General features: G+C 54.8%; 3 protein-coding genes and 1 long non-coding RNA gene across 25 annotated transcripts in view; 1 reads left to right on the plus strand and 3 right to left on the minus strand.

Annotated features, from left to right (window-relative positions):
- QRICH1 (glutamine rich 1) overlaps nt 1–170 on the minus strand; it is a 50,888-nt gene extending 50,718 nt beyond the window's left edge. The window contains exon 1 of the mRNA XM_029919241.1: nt 29–170. The gene's annotated coding sequence lies outside the window, so the exon portion shown is untranslated. The remainder of the gene's footprint in view (nt 1–28) is intronic.
- A 1,212-nt stretch (nt 171–1,382) lies between these two features.
- On the minus strand, nt 1,383–8,646 carry QARS (glutaminyl-tRNA synthetase). Its single transcript, XM_029918205.1, has 24 exons — nt 8,191–8,646; nt 7,898–8,045; nt 7,429–7,538; nt 7,216–7,291; nt 6,744–6,808; nt 6,115–6,168; nt 5,918–5,978; nt 5,498–5,569; nt 5,298–5,383; nt 5,032–5,118; nt 4,512–4,611; nt 4,313–4,391; nt 4,124–4,232; nt 3,883–4,013; nt 3,684–3,776; nt 3,439–3,576; nt 3,264–3,351; nt 3,036–3,179; nt 2,807–2,911; nt 2,525–2,617; nt 2,279–2,406; nt 2,120–2,186; nt 1,920–2,045; nt 1,383–1,525 (listed from the first exon to the last, which is right to left on the minus strand). The coding sequence occupies exons 1-24, from the start codon at nt 8,395–8,397 to the stop codon at nt 1,475–1,477; spliced, it is 2,418 nt and encodes an 805-aa protein (XP_029774065.1). The 5' UTR covers nt 8,398–8,646; the 3' UTR covers nt 1,383–1,474.
- Nucleotides 3,727–4,690, plus strand: LOC115274751. Its single transcript, XR_003901231.1, has 2 exons — nt 3,727–4,382; nt 4,494–4,690. It is a non-coding gene; the product is annotated as an uncharacterized LOC115274751 (long non-coding RNA).
- Nucleotides 8,647–11,453: 2,807 nt separating the features above from the next.
- On the minus strand, nt 11,454–22,848 carry USP19 (ubiquitin specific peptidase 19). 22 transcript variants are annotated; one of them, XM_029916866.1, is made up of 27 exons: nt 22,737–22,847; nt 20,966–21,225; nt 20,674–20,709; nt 20,374–20,502; nt 20,154–20,287; nt 19,778–20,080; nt 19,453–19,669; nt 19,167–19,323; nt 18,979–19,050; nt 18,749–18,864; nt 18,427–18,647; nt 18,130–18,325; nt 17,914–18,047; nt 17,646–17,804; nt 17,452–17,562; nt 16,869–16,979; nt 16,687–16,788; nt 15,791–15,931; nt 15,581–15,699; nt 15,208–15,345; nt 14,797–15,110; nt 14,584–14,694; nt 14,279–14,495; nt 14,043–14,195; nt 13,778–13,938; nt 13,518–13,696; nt 11,454–11,875 (listed from the first exon to the last, which is right to left on the minus strand). In XM_029916866.1, exons 2-27 carry the CDS (start codon nt 21,087–21,089, stop codon nt 11,759–11,761), a joined length of 3,972 nt encoding a protein of 1,323 aa, XP_029772726.1. In that variant the 5' UTR covers nt 21,090–21,225; nt 22,737–22,847; the 3' UTR covers nt 11,454–11,758. The 22 variants fall into 22 exon arrangements, with proteins under 22 accessions (XP_029772726.1, XP_029772719.1, XP_029772717.1 ...); XM_029916859.1 differs by lacking the exon at nt 22,737–22,847 and adding an exon at nt 22,570–22,707 and having other exon boundaries at nt 18,427–18,641; nt 19,778–20,077; XM_029916857.1 differs by lacking the exon at nt 22,737–22,847 and adding an exon at nt 22,570–22,707 and having other exon boundaries at nt 19,778–20,077.
- Nucleotides 22,849–23,059: the final 211 nt, after the last annotated feature.

Consider the following 23,059-nt stretch of genomic DNA (forward strand, 5'->3'; position numbering starts at 1 on the left):
GCACCCCTGCCCCCACTGCAGCCCTCACCCGGCGACGTCGTCGCCGCCGCCGCCGCCGCCGCTCTACCCGCCGGCCCCGCCGCACCGCTGGGGGCCCCGGTTCCGCCGTCGCCGCTCCAAGATCGACAGGATTTTCCCCTCACAGCTCCCTGGGCGCCATCTTACATTCAACCCTCACAGCCAATGGGTGCCGAATGCCCATCTCGCGATAACCGAAGCGTCGGATCCCGCGAGAGTTGAGGCTGCCTCCTGGCCAAACTTAAAGGGAACGTTTCTGCCGAGGCTAGAGGCCTGGCCTCGGGCCGCAGAAACCTCAAAAAAAGAGCCTGGAGTGTAAGGCGGAGCGCCCCACCCTCGGACGTCCCTCCATGCTGGGTGGAGCCAGGGCCGGAGATTGGCCGGTAGTTGGAGCCTGGGCTGGTTAGGGTCCGAAGCCTGCTCTCTGGACCCACCTTCGGCAGCCATCCTCGGCCTCCTTCAGTTGTGCAGCCCCACGTGGGGCGGGGCTCGGTCTCTAGCTTAAGGTAGCGCCCATAGCCCCAGACGTAGGCCCTGCGCCCCCATAGCATTATCCTACCTGGAAAGCCTTAGCCGTTCTCCAGGAGGAGTCCTTAACATTTGTTAATCCCCTTCTCAATCTGCTGTCCTCCTAATCCAGCCATCCGCAACCCAGTCCACCTTAAAGCAGGCCTTGGGTAGCCTGGTGTTTGTATACAGGGAAAATGTGGAGGGTGTTAAAGCTGCAGGCACACGTGGGCCTCACTAGTAGCCCACACTGCCCCAGAGGTCAAACAGTTCCTTAAAAGGCCCTCAGGGCCCTTGCACTTGTTTCTCCTGCCCTGGCAAAAAAACTTGGTCCTTAGGGGTTCCCTAAGGAGTCACTTCCTGAGTACTCTGGGGCACAGGCTTGGGTCAGGAACTTCCTCCAGCCTTGCATTCCCCAGGGAGACCTCTCTTGCACAGTGCCTAACCACCCTCTGGCTCCCCAACTAGTCAACTTAGAAGGCAAACTGCACAAGTCTTCCTCCTCTCATTGTAACTGGCACATAGTATAGGCACTTGATAATTATTTGCTGAATGACTGGACAGAGAACCAGGTCTGTTTTCATCTGCCTAGGCACACAGGCAGACACAAACCTTCCAGATCCCTCTAGCACAAGGTTCCTAACAGTGGAACAACACCCAGAGCCTGGCATTCCCTCAGACCACGTGCAGTGGATTTCAAATCAGGCAGGCCCAGGCCCCTGCACTTAAGCACTAAGAAGTGCAACAGTGGTTTCAAAGCTGTCAGTATTGCTCAGTGTGCACTGCCCCTCCTCCCTACCCCCAGCAAGTCTCTAATGTCCTCAGAGGTTGGAAGTGCAAATAGATAACACACAGACTATAGGGAATTTAGCTGTTCTTTATTGACATGGAGTCTGGGTACCCCTAGCCTCCAGAAGGATGAGGTAGGTCTGTGAGGCTTCCTTACAGCTCACACCTTTCCTGGGTCCTCCTTCAGTGTGACAGTCCGGTTGAAGACAAGCTGGATGGCAGAGGGGGAAAAATGATGACCAAGCCAGAATCGTACTAGAAGGCCCAGACCTCCCAGACCCTACCCTCACCTTGTACCAGAGGAGCTGAGGGTCAGGACACTCAGGTTCTCAATAACTTTATGATTTTGGGTAGGGGACTGGATGACTCTGGGCCTCCATTTTATGAGGATTATAACCACCACTATGGCTGACCCCTACATCTGGAGGAGTAAGAAAGCTAGGGTCCATACAAAATTTTGTGCATGCACCTCTGAACCCATTTCCTCATCAGTAAAACACGAACTCCACCTCAGTTAACTAAGGAAATGTTGGCAGAGTAAATGCCACAGTAAATGGCAGCCACCAGTGTCACTGTTTTGGAAAGGGCAGGCAGGTAAAAAGCACCTGTCCCTGGCAGCTGTCCGGATCCACAGAGAAGTAGCCAAGCCGCTCAAACTGGAACTTGTCAAAGGGCTTTGCCAGGGCCACAGAGCAGTCCACTAACGCTGACTCCACCACTTGTAGCGATGCCTGTGGGCAGGGAACTCAGGTGGCCATCCAGCCAGGGAGACACACCACCCTCACCTTACACCCCATGAGCCTACCGGGTTCAGGTCACTTAAGAATCCACCAGGCACTTCAGCAGGATCCTCAGGGTTCTTGTGCTGAAATCTGCAGCCAGAATGAAGGTCAGACTCCAGCTGGGTAGCCACAGCAGGCAATGCCCATCTTGTACCTCCCCACACCCAGCTCTGTTCACTCACAGTCGCTCATAGAGGCGAACCTCACACGTCAGAGGCTGTGACACCCAGTGAATAAACGCCTTGGGCTTTTCTCCAGCATCTGCCCGTCTACAGGTTACCTCCAGGCTCTCTACACAGCCACTGGGACCCTGGAAGTCAAGGGGCCTACAATTAGACCTGGGAACCACCAAAAGGACTGGAAGCTGCAGGCACCCAGATCCTCCCTGCAGCAGGCACAGAGGTAGGAAGACTGCAGCCAGCTCTCACCTTAACAGCATGCTGCAGCTCGATGACGTAGCCTGTATGCCTCAGGCCCACAGGCTGGCCCCACGCCAGGCGCTTATAGCCTGGCTCTGGCTCCTAGAGGTAGGAAGTGGTATGGACACAAGAGACTGAATGGGTCAAGTAGGTACAAGAGGCTTTTCCCCCATCTCTCTGTCTGGCAGGCTGACTCATCTGAAGTAAGAAGTAGGTGGGCTGACAGAAGAGATGAAGGGACCTCAGGACAGGGCTCAGCAGCAAAACAGTACCCTCCATACCCCAACTTACCTCTTTGAAGTCAGTCCTTTCAATGAAGACAATGGGTCCAAATGGAACCTGATGGAAGCCCTTGGTCTCATCAGCTGGGAAGTTGGGCACCTGGATGTCTAAGGACTATAGCAGAAGATAGAGGTGTCTGAGTCACACTAGGCACTGAGATTCCCAGACCCAGGTGCACCCGCCCCCTCCACAACACACACACACACACACACACACACACACACTGAGGTATACCTACCTTGGCAGAAGGAAAGTTAGTGATGATGACCTGTAATGGTTCTAGCACAGCCATGGCCCGTGGGGCTGTGTCATTCAGCACATCACGCACACAGGCTTCTAACAGATGGGGTTCCATTGTGGTCTGTGCCACTGTCACCCCCACCTAGCAGGAGAGATCAGCATCAGTCAGCCATACCACAAATGCTGTCCTCAGTCCCCACCTGCCCACCCAAAAACTGGGCTATACCCGAGCACAAAAGTTGTTGATGGCCTCAGGAGGGAAGCCCCGCCGACGTAAGGCTGTGAGTGTGAAGAGCCGTGGGTCATCCCAATCCCTGTGGGCAAGGAGATGGTGAGAAGGCCTTTGGCAGTACATGCCACTAGTACCAGCAACCTGTAATGAGGCAAACAAACACACCTACCGCACAGCACCAGCTGCCACAAGCTGGAGAATCTTCCTCTTAGACACAACAGCATAGTGAAGGTTGAGACGGCCGTACTCCCACTGAACAGGGCAATACACATCCAATGCATTGCACAGCCAGAAGTAGGAAGAGCGTCTGGGGTGAAAGGGTAGAGTTAGGCTACCTCAGACCAAAGAGAGACCACATGAAAGGCTGCTGGAATCCCACTGGCCCTACCCACCCCATGGGCCCAGCTCCCTCACCGGGCCTGGAATTCCTTGGTGCAGAGTGAGTGGGTGATGTGCTCGATGGAGTCACAGAGGCAGTGTGTGTAGTCATAGGTGGGATAGATGCACCTGCAGGGCATAGGCAATGGGCCCCACCATCCAGCCCCACTCTGCCCTACCCATGGCCCACCCCCCACTCTACAACTCCACAGTCCCGCCCCATGCTCACACCCACCAGGTATCCCCCGTGCGATGGTGTGGTGTATACTTGACTCGATAGGCCACAGGGTCCATCTTGCCATCCTCCATCACCAGCTTCATCCGCAGTGTGGCCTCACCCTCTGCAAACTTGCCCTTGCGCATTGCCTGACAGGACCAAGGGCTCAGGCTGCCTCTCAGCACAGAGGCATCTCCTTCTCAGTATCTTGACCCACCCAGATCCAGCTGCTCTCCAACCCCCCGCCCCAAAATCCCACCTCAAAGAGCAGCAGTGATTCCTCAATAGGACGGTCTCTCCAGGGCGAGGGCAGGGAGTTGTGGCCTTTGAGCTCCTCTCCTCGCTGGTGGCACACATATGCCTGGCCCCTATGGGGAAAAGGTGTGAGCACGCAAGATAGCTATGTCCTGGGCAGCCTGCTGGCTCTACTTCATGAACCTGGCCTCACCTATGGATGAGCTCCACAGCCCAGGCATACAGCTGGTCAAAATAGTCAGAGGCATATGTCACCTTGTAAGGTGTGTAACCTGGGGCAGAAAAAGACACAATGTGAACACCCAACCAGGGATACCCAATGGCAAGCCACAGCCCAAGGAGAGGCCCACTGACCACCAGGTCTTTCTTCCCAGGCCTTGCCCAGCCCATACCCAGCCAGGCCACCATGTCGCAGATGGCAGTGAAGAACTTTGCTTCCTCCTTCTCAGGGTTGGTGTCATCAAAGCGCAGAAAACAGATCCCATTGTTGGCCTAGAAGAGTCACAGAATCTGTGAGTTCTCACATCATCGGCTCCCAAAATCCAACTCATTAAACTGGGATATTCTCAGAGCTCTCCTGTGTCAGAATTGAAATTGCCTTCAGGACCTTCATTCACCTTCCTGTATCGAAATGCCTTAAACAGGGCATCTTTCACCAATTCCAGACAGACTTTTTCTAAGTCTGAGGGGTTGCACTGGTCAAGTCCCAAAAGCTGAACTCACTGCCTCACCCAGAGCTTTTTCCCAATAAGCCCAATGGATTCCTAACTACCTATCACATATGTGATTCCCCTCCATAGCCTCTGTCTGCTCTGGGAACATTATAGGAGCAGCAGAAAAGGCAAAGACACCTTTCTGGTATCCAGTCAAGGGAGCACCAAGTGTCACCCTGACTGCCAGATCCCCACTCACCTTGGCGTAGCCAAAGTTGAAATTGATGGCTTTGGCATGTCCTATGTGCAGGATTCCATTAGGTTCTGGTGGGAACCGGGTACGTACCTGAGATAAGGGAAATAGGAACAGAGGAATTAAGCCAGAACTCAAGACTAAAGAAAGCAACAGATGTCCCTTCCCAGGGAGGCTCTGGTGATAGGTGGGATGGGGCAGTATGAAAGCAGCCCAGGCCCTCTGACAAGTGTTGATAGCGCTAAGTTGCCTGTAGTAGCACTTCCACACACCTGTCCTCCAGTGATCTCCAGGTGTTGCTTCAGTAGCTCCATAGTATGTGGAGTGGTCACATAGCCTGGGGTCTTGTAGTTCTCACCTGGCATGGCCAGAACAAGCCTGAGGACCGGGCTGCAGCCCAATGCTCCCTACTCTGGATGTAAGAGTTGCTACAAGATCTCACCCTCCCCAGGGTTTTGATTTGCCTGCTCACCAGGCTTGTGGAACTTAAGTGCCTCCCCTCGGAGTTGCTCCATCAGAGACAGGGTCTGACCAGCAGCCTCACCTGTTAAGAATAGAACAAGGGAAACAATCCTCTGATCCTCTAAATAGGGTTACCTATTCAGCTCAGGAAGTTGCTTCTGAGTACTACCTATATCCTGCAACCAGAATAGAACCAAGCAGGCCCCTCTTTCCCTAATCACAGAGACAAGAGATACAGAGCCAGACTTTTCAGTTCTCATGCTAGTCTCTAGGTAATGGGAACAAAAGAAACACCAGGAATTCCAGTCTAGCAACAGAAGGCAAGGTGATGAATAAGCTAATACCCTGAGGAGACTGGGCTATAAGAACCCATCAGGTGAAAACCCAGAAGTGAGGGAGCTGAATCAGACAGGAACTTCAAGCCTCTCACCATTCTCCACCACATCCTTTGTTGTCCTCTGGTCTTTTTCTTCTGGCCGAGCTTTTGACACCTGAGAGAAGCCCAGAAACTGGGTCAGGGTCTCTCCTGGTCTTGGGATTACTGGGGTCAGAGACTCCCTTCCCCAGCCTGAAGTCTCACCCCACACCACTTCATCCCCAGGGACCCAGGACCATACTCAGCCCCACCTTGGGCTTCTTCTCTAGATCAGTCTCCGTCTTGGGACCCAGAAGGTGAAGAACCTGAGCAGAAACCAGAGTCAGGGCTGAAACAGGAGTGTTCTCTTTCTAGAAGCCCTTGATGGACCCTGCCCACACACCTAAGGGCATCCTGGCCTACCTATAAGCACTGCCTTGAAAAACCTACCTAGCCCATCCCACTTCTGCTCCTCACACGGTTCTATTGTACTCAAATGCTCTTTCCCCCCTGACAGTCCAAAAACTGGTAACAAAAGCAACAAAAACTGCCATTTACAGAGAGTAACTGTGGGCTCAGCATCAAGATAACAATCTACCTCAACCATCAGCCTCTTGTGATTCTATGCTATCATCCTGGGATGAAGGCCACATCACCCCTATTTACAAGATAAGACAACTTCAGTCCGGAGTAAAGCAACTCACCCCAAATTAGGCACAATCCAGAGGCCCAAGACTTTTACTGCCCACCAAGGTGCTGCCCCCTCTACACCAGTCTCTACTATCCACCATCAGAATAGGGACAGAGTCTCCTCCCCTCCCACCCCCATTTACCCCTCAGTGGACTTCAGGCACTGTCCATGGCAGGGTTTTTGCCTGCTTCAGCTCTAAGAGTTGCCCACCTGCATGTCTACTTCGTGCTTGATCATTTTGCCATCTGCCCACTTGAGCACAGCCCGAGCCTCTCCTAGAAACATGTGCACAAGGAACTGCAGAAAGGCCAAGAAGGACCCTTCCCACCCTCTTTCCTTGAAAAGATCCTGGCTGCCCTCAAGAACCAGAGCCTGGGACAAGCCAGACCATTGTTTTTTGCTTTTGGTTTTAATGTTTGCTTATTTATGGGGGGGGGGGGGAGGTAAAGAGAGAGGAGAGAGAAGAGAGAGAATCCCAAGCAGGCTCTGTGCCCATAAACTATGAGATCATGACCATAGCTGGAATCAATAGTCAGACACTCAACTTACTGGGCCCCCCAGGCCCCCCACACCAGACCACTTTTAAGATGCTCGATTCCTTTCCCTCTCCTCTCTCTCACACCCAGAAAAGAAGGCATGATCAGAGAGAACAATATAGTCCCCTGACCCAGGCCCTACTCACCCATCAGTAGTCCCATGTTGAAACGATAACGCTCTTCCAAAAGCTGGGGCCGGTGGCGATTTATGGTGGTCTCCACCTGCAAGAAAGCCAAACCAATGTGGTTCAGAAAAGCATCCTTCAGAAATGCACCAGGCAACCACAGTGGAGAAAATGAGCCACTCCTTTCCAGAATCAGTACTAAGGAGGATACCCAATGCCTAAGGAAAGACTCACAGCCTCCTCAATCTGCTCTGGGGTCACCATGACACCCACACCGCATTCCTGCTCAAACTCCTCGGTGTTGATGGGGTCCAGGGGATGACTTCGCACATACTCAAGGGCAGCTGAGAAAGAAGAACCAATGAGTGGCATCTCAGCTCCAAGAAGTAGGTACACCAGAGCCTTACTTACCCTAATGAAACCCCAATCACAGTTTTGCCTCCTCAGAGGTTAAGCCTTGCACCATCCTAGAGAAGCCCTGAGACCACAGGAAAGAGGCTCTCCCTCAGACTTATACCATTCCCCAGTCAGTCTCACCAGGGGTGGCCCTCTCCATCCTTCAGTGTGAGGGCCTGGATTTAGAGAGGAGTGCAGTATGAAGCATCTAGAGAGACCATGGGGGACTTGGCAGAAAGGGCAAACAGCGGTCTTGGCTAAAGGGAGGAATTGGAGGTTGAAACGAAAGGACAAGCAGGGGTCTCACCGCTCAGCTGGAGCTCGGTGTGGATCTTCTTATTGGCTACATAGCTCACAAGGAAAGAGAGACGCCGGGGATCCTTGAGTCGGGATGCCAAGCCATAGAGCAGAGTCCCGGTGGCTTTGTCGATGGTGGAACCCAGAGTCTGCTGCGCCTGGGAGTTCGGAGAGATTCAGGAGAGAAGCCCCACGCCCATTAAGAAAAGCAGGAGTTACACAGGTTTGGTAGGTCGGGATCGGGACCCAGCCCGGCTTTGGGGTACAGTTGACAGACCGAGCCAAGGACAGAGGGACTCGCACCTGGGTCGCCGCCTCCCGCAGCTGCGCGCTCAGAGCCGTGTTCTTGAGCGTCTCCCGGGCCTTGTGTTCGCTCAGGCCAAGGCCGGTGAAGAGCGACAGGGAGTCTAGGGCCGCCATCGCTAGCACACCGGAAACCGAAAGAAAACTTTGGGGCCAATCTGCACATTGGCAGTAGCCCACTGACCAATAAGAGAGTGAAGCCGCCATGGAAAGCCAATGGTAGCCTTCCTGAAGGAATGGGGCGGGCTCTCCAGGGTCGTCATCGCCATTTAAAAGACAGAGCCTGCCCAAAGTCTTCTTTCCGGGCGCTTCATTTCCGTCTTTACGCTCACGGTCTCTTGAGGAGGTTAAGTGGGAGAGGGCGATAGGGTTTTAAGGGAGATTTGCCGCCGGCCTAAACGTAAGGTGCTCAGCACAGAAGCAGGAAGTAGAAGTAAGCATGGCCCTTTGCTTTTCGATTTTTCTCCTTCAGTCCTGGAAACCTTGGGACCCTCCCGGTTCCGTTGTTGGAAGCAAATGCCAATCCCCACCACGTTTCTGACGTCACAGCTTTGGAGTTGTCATGGAAACAGTTGAGCTAAAAGAAGCCTGGGAAATCCGGTCTAGATAAAGTGCGGGCACTTTTCAGGCGCCCACCTAGACACACCTGGTCAGGAGAGAGAAGGATTTGGGCCAGGAAGGACCTCACAGATGTTCTGTTATGACTTGGCATTTTTTTAAATGTTTTTTATTCATTTTCGAAAGACAGAAAGAGACAGCGCGAGCAGGGGAGGATCAGAGAGAGAGAGAGACAGAATCTGAAGCAGGCTCCAGGTTCTGAGCTAGCTGTCAGCAGAGCCCGACATGGGGCTCGAACCCACAACCGTGAGGTCATGATCTGAGCTGAAGCCAGATGCTTAACCAACTGAGCCACCCAGGCGCCCCATGATTTGGTTTTAATATATGGCACAATTGCCTCCCCCCACCTCCTGTCAAAGCATGAAAATGTCACGAACACCAGGAGAGAGGCTTTCAAACGAATCAAGTGTTTGACAAGGTATTTTATTAAAGATGGTATAGAGTGAGGCAGAGGAGATATGGTCTTGAAGATACCTATTGTGCTTGGGAGGGACTGTACACAGTCTCTCACTGGACTTCCAGGACCTGCTGAGAATCAGGCTAAAACAGAAGAGTCTTTTCTTTGGAATTGGAGCTGCTGGGATGGTGAAGAGATCCTAAATTTGGGATTGGAACTCAGATCCTTTGAGGCTTTGGTGTCACTAATACTCGTGGACCTTAAGGAACTGGGCAGGATCCTGATTGCAGTCTACCCATATTGTGCGTCCTGTTTTGTGACCATATCCCACTAATGACCAAGTTTCATTTTTGAGCCTACATCTGGGTCCCACATGATGACCACCTCGAGGTTCTTCCCGGTGCCACACACTGTAAGTCTCTGTGCTGTGTCTTGGCTCCCCATGGCCCCAGCCTGATGTCCAGCCCAGGCAAGGCAGGTGCAGGGGACTGAGCAGGGGATGCGGTGCAGTAGTGCCATAGACAGGCACCAAAAAGCGGAGCCTCAGCCACAGGCTGAGTCTGCAGCTACAGATCCTAGCCCACTACAAAGGTGGCTATGATGAAGAAGGAAGTGCCTGCCACATCCGCTGTCCCTCTGTGCCTGATGCCACCAAAGGATTTATTATAGCACCATCACCACCATCACCAAGTCTTTCTTGCAGGTCTGGTGATGGCCCCCTTAATGGAGTCAAAGCCTATACCCCCTTTTCTGGTTCTCTCATGGTGCCTGCCCTGTGAACCCTGTGGCTCCATTTCACAGGATGAAGTGGTAGCCCCACCAGTGCTACCAAGAATGCCACCAGAGGCAGTGGCAGGCTAGCCAGTCCTCTGGAGCCCTAGGACTTACATAGAACAGAACCATGAAATGTTATAGCCCAGCCCAGGGGCTGGCTTGTTTGCATGAGCCCTTGGGACTACTTCGAAGATCAAGAAAAAGATGATCAAGGAGAAAAGCCAAGCAACAGTCTTCAAGGCCCAGCTGCAGCATGGGAAGAAGCAGGGTCCTGAGGCATAAACTGACAGCACAAGAGGCAGTAGAGGCCACAGTACAGATGCCACAGAAAGGTTATATGGCAGACACAACAGAAGCAGGTCAGGGATGGACAGAGCATCCAGTACATGCAGACCACCAGTGACCAGACACTTAGGGCCACACACAGTAAAAACTCAGCACAATCCTGTTGTACCCCATACCTATCAGGCCCTCCAACAGTATGCCAGCCAACAGTAGTCAGCTTGCAATTCCACCATTTCTCCAGGCTCTCACACCTACCCCCATCCCCCCAGCCAGCAATCCCACCACTGCCCTTATGCTGTTATTCCCATAGAAAAAAGCCAAGGTAGGCTAGCCAGTCCTCTGGAGCCCTAGGACTCGCAGAGCTCCCCCTGCTCACTGCTCCCCCCTACTCCAGTCAAGATTAAAGGGTACTAGCAAGGCCCACATGCTAAGCTTCTTCTAATACTGGCCCCAGAAGCTTGGGATAAGGATGGAAGTACAGGGCTGCCAGGATCCTGCACCACCTCTGCCTGCCTTATACTCTTTCTGACTTATCTAAACACTTGCCTCATGAGCACCTCTGCTCTCCATCTCCTCCAGGTGGAGACACCCACCCTTACTCCCAAGCAATTGGACAGAGGAAGAAGCAACATTATCCATGAAGAGAGTCAAGGAAGCTTCTCATGAGGTCACAGGGGCTCTGAAACTAGGACAAGAGCACAGACCCACTAAGGGTGAACAGCCTGAGGCAATGGCTAGGAGCCAAGGTCTCAGACTCAAGAGAAGAAATGGCCTGCTACAACCCTGCGCCATTCTACACAAAAGCAGCCAAAATGAGCTCTGATCTCTCTGCCTGTCCTCCTTTTGGAGCAGGGTCTCCCCCTCCACAGTTTTTTCCTGCTCTGTTCTCCACTAAGAGATCCAGATGGTACTCAGTTATGGCACTTGGGGCTACAGTAGGACCCCACCATCTCTACTCAGACCAGAGCACTTTCAGGGTCTTTAATACACCTACCTACATACATACACATATGTGCGCGTGGCGCACACTCATACACACACACACATACACACACACACACCCCCCTCTCAATGATGGAGAGAGGTGGCCACAGCACCTGGTGCATCACAGTCACTAAGTCTGCTTATTTATCATTTATTTTTAAAATATATTTAAACAGCAGCAATCACTTTCAAAATGCAAAAAAAATTACAGTTTTTAGAATAAAATTATGTAACGTTTATAATGCGAGTCAGAAAGAATTGAAGGTACAACTGAGAATCAAATCACTCGGGTGGCACTGGGAGTGGCTGGAGAAGCCAAGGTCCACTGGTTGGGAGGGTCAAACTGACAGGAGGGCCCAATCTGTGAGATTCCCACCTTAATCATACCCCCAACCCCCACTGATGAAGCCAGTGTCCTCTGGGTTAGAGAAGGAGAAACGGCAAAGAGCTGGCCCTCTGTGGAGGATTCCCCAAACCCAGTCCCCACCTCCCCCACCAGCCAGGGACCTGCTAATCGACCTCCTCCATGTTGCTGTAGGTGGGGGCTGGGCGGTCCACAGGGGGGGCGAAGCGTTCAGGGGCTGTCCGCGTGGGGGCCACCTCGGGGGCCTGGCCAGGGCCTAGTCCCTGCAACAAAATATGAGGACAGGGGTTGGGGGCTGCCCAGTATGCTGCCTGGCATCCCGGGGGTGCTGGCTCAGAGCCCCGGCACCCAAGGGAGGGCCCCAAGGCAGACGCAGACAGCAGCGGCGTTGAGACAGAGAGACGAGATTGGGCCTGAACAGTCTCACTTTATTAACACTTGAAATACAGGAAGCTGCTTAGGCAGGGCTAAGCCCCATGCCAAGGGTCAGAGCAGCAGGACGAACAGACAGCTGGACGAATACCCACTCTAGATGCTCTGCCCCAGCAGGAGCCACAGTCCCCATCCTCTCCCACCAGATGCACACACTGAGGCCTAAGCCCAGAGTTGGTCTCCACCACAGAGGCAAGCATTGCCTGGTGGGCAGGTAGGTGGGCCACCTCACAGCAGCTGCCTGCGGTCGAGCTCATCTCCAGCGACTCTGGGATACCAGAGGATAGAACACGTTGAGCACAAGGGCCACCAAAGCTGCCACGGTGCCCAGAACAAAGTACCGGAGACAGCCCTCATCTGGTGTGGTAGGGCCACGTGGTGGGGGCCCCACCCAGTCTTGGGGCCCCCAGGGACCCAGGGGCACAGGCCCCTCGGGTACTGGTTCCTCCTCGGCCTCCAGCTCCTGCCAAATCCGGGAAGCCTACAGTATGTGGAAACGGCCATAAGCACCTGGGGCAGGGGGTAGGGAGGGACCTAGTGTCCCCTGGCCACGATGATCCCGCCCAAGATGACTGGCACTAACTCCTTACACATCCCAAGTCAAGCAGAAGGGCAGTGGGCAGACGGGAGCCAAATGAGACATTTGCAGAGTCTTCTAGGCAGAGCACCAGGGCAGGTGAATCTTCATAGAATTTTGGCTCCCTCAAAAAGCTTCCCAATTGACATGCAGTTCCCATGGGGATTGGAGGGGGATGGTTTGCTGGTCAGTTTTTCAGCCCTGGGCTCCCACAGAGAAGCTCATGGAGGATACAGCTGCCAACCCAAGTACTCTGGCTCCCTCCCACACATGTCCCAATAGACTGTGACCACTGTCTTCTACTGGGATTCCTCTGCAACTGAGCAGAGAGGTCTTAAAGGGAGGAGAGGACTGCAAGAAGGAAACAAGTCTAAAGAGAGCAGTGCCCACCAACCAAACCTATGGCACCCCATGTCAGTAAGGGACAGAAGACCCCAAGGGTTCAGCAGGAACCGATGCTCACCTCAGAGAGGGTGGCAGCCACCCTAGCCCATGGCCAGTCTGGACAGGCCCTGTCCTCAGTGTACATTTGAACAAAGGAGTGATCAGAAGTGAGGGTCTGTGGGCTCGCTGGCATGTGTGGAGGGTGCAGAGGAAAGCTGGGCAAGTGTCGGGTAAAGTTTATTTATGGCGTCCTACCCGGTGAGGTTCAGAGCAGCTACTTAGCCTGTACCAAGAGGGTGCCTGTATGCATGCCAACAGCAATGTACTGGTGTGCACGCACCTTTACAAGTGTCACTACAGCATGGGGATTCCTCTAACTAGGACTCTGATGTAAGAGTATCACGAATTCCAAGACATCAGGGGCCTATGGCTAGAAGAGAGGAGGCTGTGCCCCACCCCCTCCCGTCTGTGAATCGGGCTCCCTAGCCTACGAAGCCTCCCCAGTGCCTCACCTGGCTGGCAGCAGCCTCGGCTGCAGGGCCTAGGTCTGGGTGGTGCTCAGAGTGACCTGCCCTGGGGGGCCTCTCCACAGGAGAGTTCCGCCGGCGGTAGAAGAGTACATAGGCATAACGCGTCACGACCTGGCTCTCGTCTACTGTTGTCACCGTGCTGTCATCAAATAAGCGCCAGCCTACAGCGAAGTGGGAAGAGTGTGAACATAACCTGCACCCCCACGCCTACCACCTATCCTGCTGGTTGCATGTGCCCTCACCCACGTCGCTGCGCTGGCTGCTGCGGTCATTGGGCAGGCGGGCACAGGCAGTGTAGTGACCACCAATCATGCCTCCGTAGTGGTTGATGACAGCGTACAGGTCATAGCTAGGCAGCTGTTCCTCTTTCTGACCAATGCAAAACTTGCTCAGGTCAAGGTTCCTGTGGTCCCAGCCAGAGAAAGGTAAAAGAGTCAATAATGTGCCCAAGATGGTACCCCTCACCCCCCAATAACCTGACTACTGTCAACAGGGCTCATGGCTCACCGAACAGGGAACTCCACCAAGTCGTTGATTTTGTCACGCCAGATGAAACTCCGAAAGGAGAAGCGCTTGAGCTGCACAATGAGTACGTTGGGCAAGCGCCACAGCAGTAGCTGCTTGGAGGCCTCTCTGTGTTGTTTACACTGAGGGCAGTACCTGACAGCAGACACAAGCAAGGTTAAGACCAGCACATCTCCACCCCACCCTGCCCCACCAGCTGCCTGCCACCCTGTCCTCACCAAGCCTCCTCGGGCGCCAGCACCTCGGGCCGAGTGAAGAGGTTCAGGCACTGGTCCAGAGTGAAGTGCCCAGCACGGGCAGCCTCACCAGCAGAGCCTGGATCCTCAGCACACTCCAGCTCCTTGGAGGCTACCAATACAAACTCCTGCAGGCGCTCATTGTTCCGCCAGACTAGAGCCAAGCTGCAGTCCTCACCCAGCTCCAGGGGGGTGTCTCCTAGAGATGGGCAGGAAGAAGCGTCATGTAGCTGTGGAAAGCAGCCAGCCCAGCCTACTCCATGGCTTCCACCCATAGCCTCAGACACCTTTGTCCTCCAACCGCTGCTCTCGGTTAGATGCGTCAATTTTATAGATGAAGAACTGGGGAGTGTGGGCATTTATGGCTTCACTTGGGTGCTGATATCCAGGCACAGCAGCTGTGAAAAAAACATAATCAGAGCTCCCCTACCTATCAGGACCTAAATGAGCTTCCCCTAAACTCCCCTACCCAGCTGTGAAGCCTATCACCAGACTCTTACCTTCTGGCCGAGACATCTTCTCACCAACAGGAAAGGAGCCAACTTCAACAGGCCCACTGGCCAGCACCTCAGAAGAAACTCCACTGGTGCTGGGCAGAGGGCCCCGATCAGGAGCTGCCCATGTCCTAGGGACCCCTGTGTCCCCCTCAGCCACTGGGGTGACCAACTGGAGCTCAGGTGGCTGAATCGGGTCCCTCTCACTGTCCCCAGCCTCCAGCGAGCTAGTGGAGAGCAATGTAGTGCAGCCAGTGCCTTGGGACTCCAAGGCCATGCGGCCAGGCTGGAAGGGTGGTTGGAATACACTCACAGAGTACCTGGCAACAGGCAGCAAGGCAAGTAAGAATCCTGACAAGCCTACCTGGCATCTGTTCCCCCAACTACCTCACCCTCATCCAACCACTAGGCACTTACCGGGCATAGCCCTCTAGCAGCTGAGCAAGACGAGCATAAGTGAGACGTGAGGCAGGTACACTGACCAGAAATGGGTAGCCAATGTTCTCAGGGCGGCAGAGACCCTTGTGGTCAGGCCAGTGGGTTTTCTGGCAGAGCCTGGAGAGGAGGAGGAAATAAGAATAGGGCCTTAGCCCCACCTCTTATGACTCTCCACCAGGGGCTAGCCTCTCGCCTTGGGAACTGGGTATGTCAGCCCTGCCTCCCCCAGAGCCTGGCAGACTAGAGTGACTGGTGGAGGGCTTAAAACATGTGACTCTATGTGGAGAGGAGATAGGGTAGCAAATGAAATGTGGAGAGGAGGGAAGGGCGGGGGGACCCCGGGGGTCCTCACTGGTTGCAGTAGCCCACACGGTAGCACCGGGTACAGCGCTTCAGCTTCTCGTCCTCTGACTGCTGCTTCCGCTGGCAGGCTGCACACTTGGAGATGGGGACGCTGGGTACCTGGGGGCGCTAGGGTGGGTTGTCTGGCTCAGCAAAGCCAGCCTGGGTGAGAATGCCCCCTCCCACAGGGCCTTGTGCCATCAGGTTGGTCCTCACTTACCTGCTGCACCTCTAGCACCACCACCCGCTCCTTAGCCAACTCTGGGGATAGCAGCTCAAAGCAGAGGAGTGTGTCGGATGGGGACACAGTGTCCAATGAGTGGGAGGGCAGGAATACACGGTGGAAACGATTCTTAATTACCTGGGGACAAAGAACACATAGATCCTATATGAGGACAAGCCCTTTTCTAGCCCTGCCCCAAGGCCCAAGAAGGCTTGGCCCTGAACTTGGGTCTGGGTAGCAGAGTGGGGATTGTGGCTCCAAAGCAGCATATGCCTCTGCTGGTACCAGCCTCAGTGCCCAAGAAAATAAGCAGAGAGCCTGAAAGCCAGGACTGGGAAAAATATCAACCAAATCAGTACTCTGGTGAAACCAGCACTTCACCACACTGAAGGCCTCTACCCTGCTATCAATTAGTGGGACCCTGCTGAGCATGCAACGTGGCTGTTGTGGAGGGGTCACATTTGAGGAGGCTTCTTCCCACTCCTAGCCCCAAAGAAAAGAGCAATTCCAAGCTGGAAGCTAGGAAATTTGAGGAAAGCCCAGCACAATCTGGGATAATCTAAGGGAGCAGCAGGATCGTGGAAGAACAAAAGCTGAGGGAAAGGTAGCCCTGCAGCTCCAGCTTCTTGTTGGAAGAGGGAAAAGCAGTTGAGGGCCCTCACCCAAAAGGGGAGTAAACCCTAATGATGGGAACCTTGGGAACTGAGAGCACTTCTGTCACACAGCCCAAAAGCCTGGTTTCAACCATGCCTCAACCCCTAGCACACCTCTGTGCAGCCACATGCACATTCATGTGTATGTACACAGACGCCAACAACCATTCACGTGTCTGCGTGCCCTAAGTACATACGCAGATCTACGTGTGTTAAGAGCCTGAGGAAAGACAAATATACCTCGGCCAGACGCAAGTTCTCAGGCTTCACATGAACACTCTGAGAGAGGGAGTCCAACACTTCACTTGCGCTGGAGTGCTCCTTGCTGATGCTCACCAGAAACTGTAGTGACAAAGTAGAGACCATGGGGGAGGTAGACTGAGGTCTTCAGGATTGTCCAGAAATAGGAGCTTACTTCTCACCTTGATGGGCTTGCTGTGTGGCTCCCGGGCAAAATAGAAGACAGGAAGAACCTTCTGCTTCTGTGGCAAGGGTACTGGCAGGTAGAGGAATGGGTCAAAAGTGATGGAGACCTGTGGATGCACAAGTGGCACTAGGTGGCTGCACAGGGAGTCAGGAACAGAATGCTCATGCCCAGGGAGCCCAATCCAGGCACTCAGATGGCTCTCAGGGCATGAAAACCAACCAGCGAACTCTCAGGTTTGAGAACACTGGACAGACAGGAAGGATCACCAGGAAAGAATCTCTTTCTGGCAATTGAGGCCCTGCTCAGCCTCTCCACTTGTCAATTTGCTCCCTCACTTGTACCCCACATCTTCCCAATCCTACCCATATCCCTGCCCTACATTATAGCTGTCTTGGAGCCCAAACACCCCTTTAACCTCAGTTAGGAAACCTACCCACCCTGATTTCTGAAGCCTACAAAGCAGCCAAACATCATCTATAGATGTCAGCTTCTTTGCCCAAACATCATCTGTAGATGCACATGCCTCCAACCCCAATTTGACCAAGCTAGGAGCCTCTTTCCAGGGGAGCCCTTCATACCTTGGCACACACAGGACACACCAGCTTTGACTTATACTGGCCCTGAAACAGGTCTACGATGAAAGAGTCATTCCTCATCTTATGCCGCTGCCATGCTTCTTCAGCCACCACCTGAGGAGCAGAGTTTGAGGATCAAGGAGACCGGGGGACTGGGAAATGCATGAGCTATGCCCACCTCTGCCCCCAACCCTGACCTCATCAGGCCGCCCATCTGAGTCAACGGTCTCTGTGTAGGGCTTGTTCTGAATGCGATTCAAGTCTTCATGCAGCCCATCCAGCAAGAAAGCCATGAACTCCTGGGCATCGTGCTGCGCATAGCCTGTAAACTGGCTGGCCTTGCTTGCCACGATGGCCTGGATGCAGGGGCAAAGTGTGAGCATGGAGCCCCAGCACCCACCACGTACCCAGCTGGTGAGCCTTCCCCACCCACTCTAGCCATGGGTAGGAATGGCCACAGATCACCTTCAACTTGGAAGGCTGGAAGGCATGGTGAGTGCCCTTCCACAGTGCCCGGAGCAACACAGCAAAGCCAATGGCCAGACGCCCACCGGTCCCCAGTGGGTTGTTGTAGTTGATCTCAGCCTCAAAGGAGCGGTCTAGAGATAGCAGCCAAGTAGAAATGTCAGCAGGGAAAGACTCCCCTCTTCTACAACCCTGGGTTCCAGGCCCTGCTCTCACCGTGGAAGAAGTCCCGGAGCTCCCGAGTATTAGACAGAGACTGAATGACACTGTTCATGAAGCAGGTGTTGCCTAAGTTGACAAGGCCAGTGAAGCCTGGCAGACACACCTTCTTCTCTTCCTCCTCCTCTTCTTCCACACTATCTCCACTCACGGGGCTATGGGGCATTGGAGGCACCATACATGTGGGCTTCGGCTGTGGGAGCAAGGAGGGGCATGAGAGAGCAGCCTCGAGGCTCTCCAGCCTCTAACCTTGGCCCTCCCAGCCTCTAACCTTGGCCCATCCAGGATTCTCACCGAGGCCAGGTGTGGCTCTGGCTTTGGGGCTACATGCTCCATGGGGGTGCGGGCCACCACACCATCCAGCCCTGTGTCCTCAGATCGAGCCTTGGGTTTTTCCTTCTCCACAGCCCGAGCTTCCTCCTGGCCTGTGAGAGGGTGGGGGGCACCTCCCGGTGGGGTTGAATCCAGAGGGGTTGGACCTGTCGGCACGGCAACCTTTGCACCACCCACTGCACCTTAAAAAGGGGGAATGAGGGGGCTGGTGGTTAGCAGCATGTGGCAGGGGTGAAGGTCTGAGTTATGTGGGCTGGACAATGAAGGGAGCTCGTGTGCAGACCTCGTGCAGCTGGGGCCTCCAGGCCCCCCCAGCGCTGACTTTGCCGCTTACGGAGGCAGATGTCAATGCGAGAGGCCGTGAAGCAGAAGGTGCACTGCTCGGGCTCAATCAGGTTCCTGTGGGGAAAGGCTGAACTCAGAGACTTAGGTGGAGTGATGTTGGGCTAGATGGGCCAGGGAGATAGAGCCCAGGGTGGGACAGGCATAGCGCTGGGGCTGGGAACCACCCACCTGAGTTTCACCTGCCAACGGAAGATGGTGTGGGGCCCACAGCCCGGATGCAATCTCAGGAAGTTTCCATCCCTGCAGAAGCAGAGCAGGGGCAGGGCAGGGCAGGAGGAAAAGTGGGAAGAAGAGCATGAGATACACTGTCCTGCCTAAAGTGCACTGTCTGCCCAGTCTCCTGCCCACCCACCCACCTGGTCTGGAAGATAAGCGTGAAATCTTGCTCGCGGAAAAGCACTCGAGAAGTGTCTCTGCAGATTTCTTTCACATATACATGCACCACCACTGAATCCGGCCCCTTCTCATATGAGTCATTCTTGACAAATGCCAGGTTCACCATGGACTCCAGCTCTACATTGAAACCACAGCTCAGCACCGCCCAGGGCAGGTTCCAGCCCACAGCTGTTCTATTCCCTATCCATCCACCAATCTTGCAACTCAACCTAGGGCTCTGCTTACCACCCCCAGCCCCACCTTTACCATCCACCAAGGTTACAGCATCTGCTGCCTCTGCCATCTCCTCTTTGGAACGGTCACCTTTCTCAGGGTCTCTGCTCCGAGCCACGGCTGGGGAGACTGGATCATTCCTGGGGGACATGGTCTTCTCTCCTGCCAAGAGTGCTAGATTCTCCTCTGAACCCAAAAGGCAGGTCTGGGGGTTTAGCGGTGGTACCCGGAGCTGTTCCTCAGCCTCAGCCTATTTGTGGCAAGATTGTGGGCAGGATCAGCCCTAGGTCTGGCAGGCGGCCCCCCACTGCAGTCCATCTCCCTACCCTCTCATTTCCCGCAGGCATCCCACTCTCACCTGGGTAGCTGTCTCAGCCAAGAAGGGGGGGGCATCGCCCCGGGGTCCAGGCCCATCTCTGGACCCTTCCCCATCTGGCCCTCTGCGGAGATGCACAGCCCTCTTGGCGCTGGGCCCTGCTTGGGCCCCGGGGCCAGCCCCTGCGCCTACCTCACCACGGCCCTGGGCCCTCTTCTGGTTCCGGGCCTCCTGTTTAGCCCGCCGGGGCTCAGGGCCTGGCTCCAGGGCAATGGGAGATGGCTCCTGCCCATTCTCCTGACACCGCAGCCCTGGCACCGCCTCCTGGGTCCCTAGAGGTTTCTTCTACCAAAGATACAGCAGTCAGGCCCTGTCAACCATACAGGATATCCCTACCCTACTATGCTGTGGAACTTACCAGAAGAGAGGGCCATGTGAGCAGAGGCACCTTCTTGGGCAGTGCCAGCTGCAGGAGGCCACCCTTACGGGCTTGTACTTTGGTGCAAGAACTTTCTATCTCAGCGTAGAAAACACCACCCCACTGCCAACCACCTGGAGATAGAGTAGGAGCAGTGAGCTGTGGTGAGGAATATCAGAGGATTCAAATACACGGCCGGGCTCAGGACAGATGGGCGCACCTGGAAGCCGCACCACACAGTCTGTGTCTGTGAAAGCAGCATCCACCTCCTCCAGCCGCAGGGGACCCGCTCCCACACGCAGCTTGACAATCACTTCATCTGCACTCTGCCTCCAATCAAGCAACAACTCTGTAGGAGGAGTACCAACGAGACTGTGAGGGTCTCCATAAACTCCCAGTGGGGACAAGCAGGTGCCAGAGACCCAGCCCTAACAGGACTACTCTAAATGAAGGCTACAGCCCCAGTGCCCCCTCCTCGCCTGTGGCACTCTAGAATCCAAAAGGCCAATTCATTACTCACCCTCTTTGGCTTGCTCCTCCCGAGAAGACACTGACCCTGAAAACAAAGAAAAAAAACCAGGGAAATGATGATGGGGAGGCAGCCTCCAAGATCCCACCACCCCACCAAGCACTATCTTCAGAATCTCAGCCAGGTATGCAGAGCTCAAAGCTGAGGCTCTACCCTACTGTGATGCCCTTCTCTTAGTATCAGACCAACACAGAAAGAACAGCAAAAATGTTCTCCCAACCCCCAATCTGTAAGCTCAAAAGGCAGGAAGAGACCACAAGCACTCTAGGAATGCCACTTTCACCTCTCCTAGGGTCTCCATCCTTGCTCTCCTGGTTTGCTCGGTCCTTCTGCTTCTTCTTACTGGTGGCCTCCTCCAGTCCTGGGGGACCTCTCCTTGGGCCCGTAGTGCTGGCGCCACCAGACATCTTGAGCCGCTTGATCGACAGCCAGAGTGCCCCGGGGTCGGCAACCGCGTCTGGGTCAGGGCTACGGCGCTTTCTTCCTGGCCCAGCTATCTTGGCAACTCTTTGTGGCCAAATTCTCCAACAAGGAACTGACAGCCTAATGAGAAAGGACCAGTGATTACTACCAAGGCCCAACAATTTGTTTTTTGGTTACAGCCAGGGCTCAGCAACCCAGGATACAACTAACCCTATGGAGCAATATCTCCCCAACACCTAATGCAGCCCTGGACACTCAGACTACTCTGAAAAGAAAATAAACAATACAAGCAGCAACAACAACTTCTGGCAGAGATTCCTAGATGCCTGCCATACAGACCCACAAGGATGAGAGTCTCACTGAGGAGGTGCCAGGTCAAGGCAGCCATGGCCTGGAATCAGGCTCCTCCACCAATCTGGAAAGGAGCCATGGCTCCAGCCCACAGGGCTGGCACTCTGAGCAGGGTGCTCACTTTTCCTCACTCTCACTGGCTGCTTAGTCACCACCCGAGAAGTAGGAGGTGGAGGAGGAAGGCAGAAAGAAGACAACCAAGCAGCAAGGGGACTAGCATCTGTGGCCAAAGACAGGCCCAATCCAGGTGCTAACACTGCACAGGCAAAGTCCTAGGGTTAAGGTGCTCCACCTGACACCTGCCAACTCCCACCTTCCTCTAACACTGTTCCTATGCACTGTTTGGGTTTTCCTCCTATATCAAGAGAGATTTTTCTTTCCAACTGCTGTCCCAAGCAGAGAGGGGCCTGCAAAAGCTGGAGTGAAAAGGGTATCCAGCTGTCTTACTACCCTTTCAGCATCAATTCTGCCCCAGAGCCAAAGCCAGATGGGTATCCAGTTTGAGACTGAATTAGACAGCATCCCCTTCCTTCCTAGATCCACTCACTCATGAACACTGGGCTAACGACCTTCTACCCAGTTTCTCACAAACCTGCCAGTAGATTCTAGGCTGTTTTTCCATCCAAAATAAAGTTCTCAAAACTGAGATAAGGGTGGGGATGAACAATGAATCCAGGACCCCTGGCAGCTTAATGCCTGCCCTGAGACGGAAGCAGAGCAAACAGTGACTATTCTGTGTTCCCCAGGGTGTACCCAGGGTGTGTGTGTGGCGAGGGTAGAGGGACATTCTTCTAAGGGGGTGGAGAGGAGACTGGTGGGCTGGATCTTCAATGACGACAGATCCAGAGCCGAGAGGTGGACACTCTCCACCTCTCTCCACCAGGCCCCAGCTTAAGGTCGCGTCCCTCCCCATTCTCCCCGGGACACCGAGACAAGAAAGAGTCTTTCTAGAGACCATGCCGGCCTATACGGCTGCGCGGGGTTACTGACTACAGACCAGCACCCTGGCCGGGCTGCTACTCAGCTCCAGCCTCCAAAACCTGCGCCCTCCACCACCTCCTGCAGGAAGCCACCCTCGCTCGCTGCCAGCCCTCTCGGAGTTAGTAGGCCCACCATGGGCGTAGAGTAACGGCCCCGCCTGCATCAGTGGAGCCGGCACACCGCGGGGTTCGAGGGGTCGAGGCTGGCACGGCCCGTGACCTTGAACAGGCAGCCCGGGGCCCGCGTCGCGGCCTCCCTGGCTCCGGCCAGGCAGGCGAGTTGCGGCCCGTCCCACTCACCGAGCGAGGCCGCCGCCGCCAGCCCTTTTAGGGCCCTGGCAACCCGCTCTCGGTTCCGGTTCCGGCGTCTGGTCGGTTCCGGTTCCGGCGCGCCCCTCCCTCGTCCCGTCGCCGCCGCCGCCGCCGCCGCCGCCGCCTCAGCCGCTTGTTTTGTTTCGACTTCTAGTTACGGCCTCGGGTGGCTGAGCGCCTCGTTGGTGACGCACTTCCGGTGGGAGTGGGAGTGCGGCGACCAGCAGCTCCGGGGCGGGCCCGCACGGAGGAGGCGGGGCTACAGTGCCTTGGCCTCGCTGGGGCCCTGCCGGTGCCATCCTGAAATTCTG

Source organism: Suricata suricatta, chromosome 12, assembly GCF_006229205.1.
Source record: "Suricata suricatta isolate VVHF042 chromosome 12, meerkat_22Aug2017_6uvM2_HiC, whole genome shotgun sequence".
Classification (NCBI taxonomy): Eukaryota; Metazoa; Chordata; class Mammalia; order Carnivora; family Herpestidae; genus Suricata; species Suricata suricatta.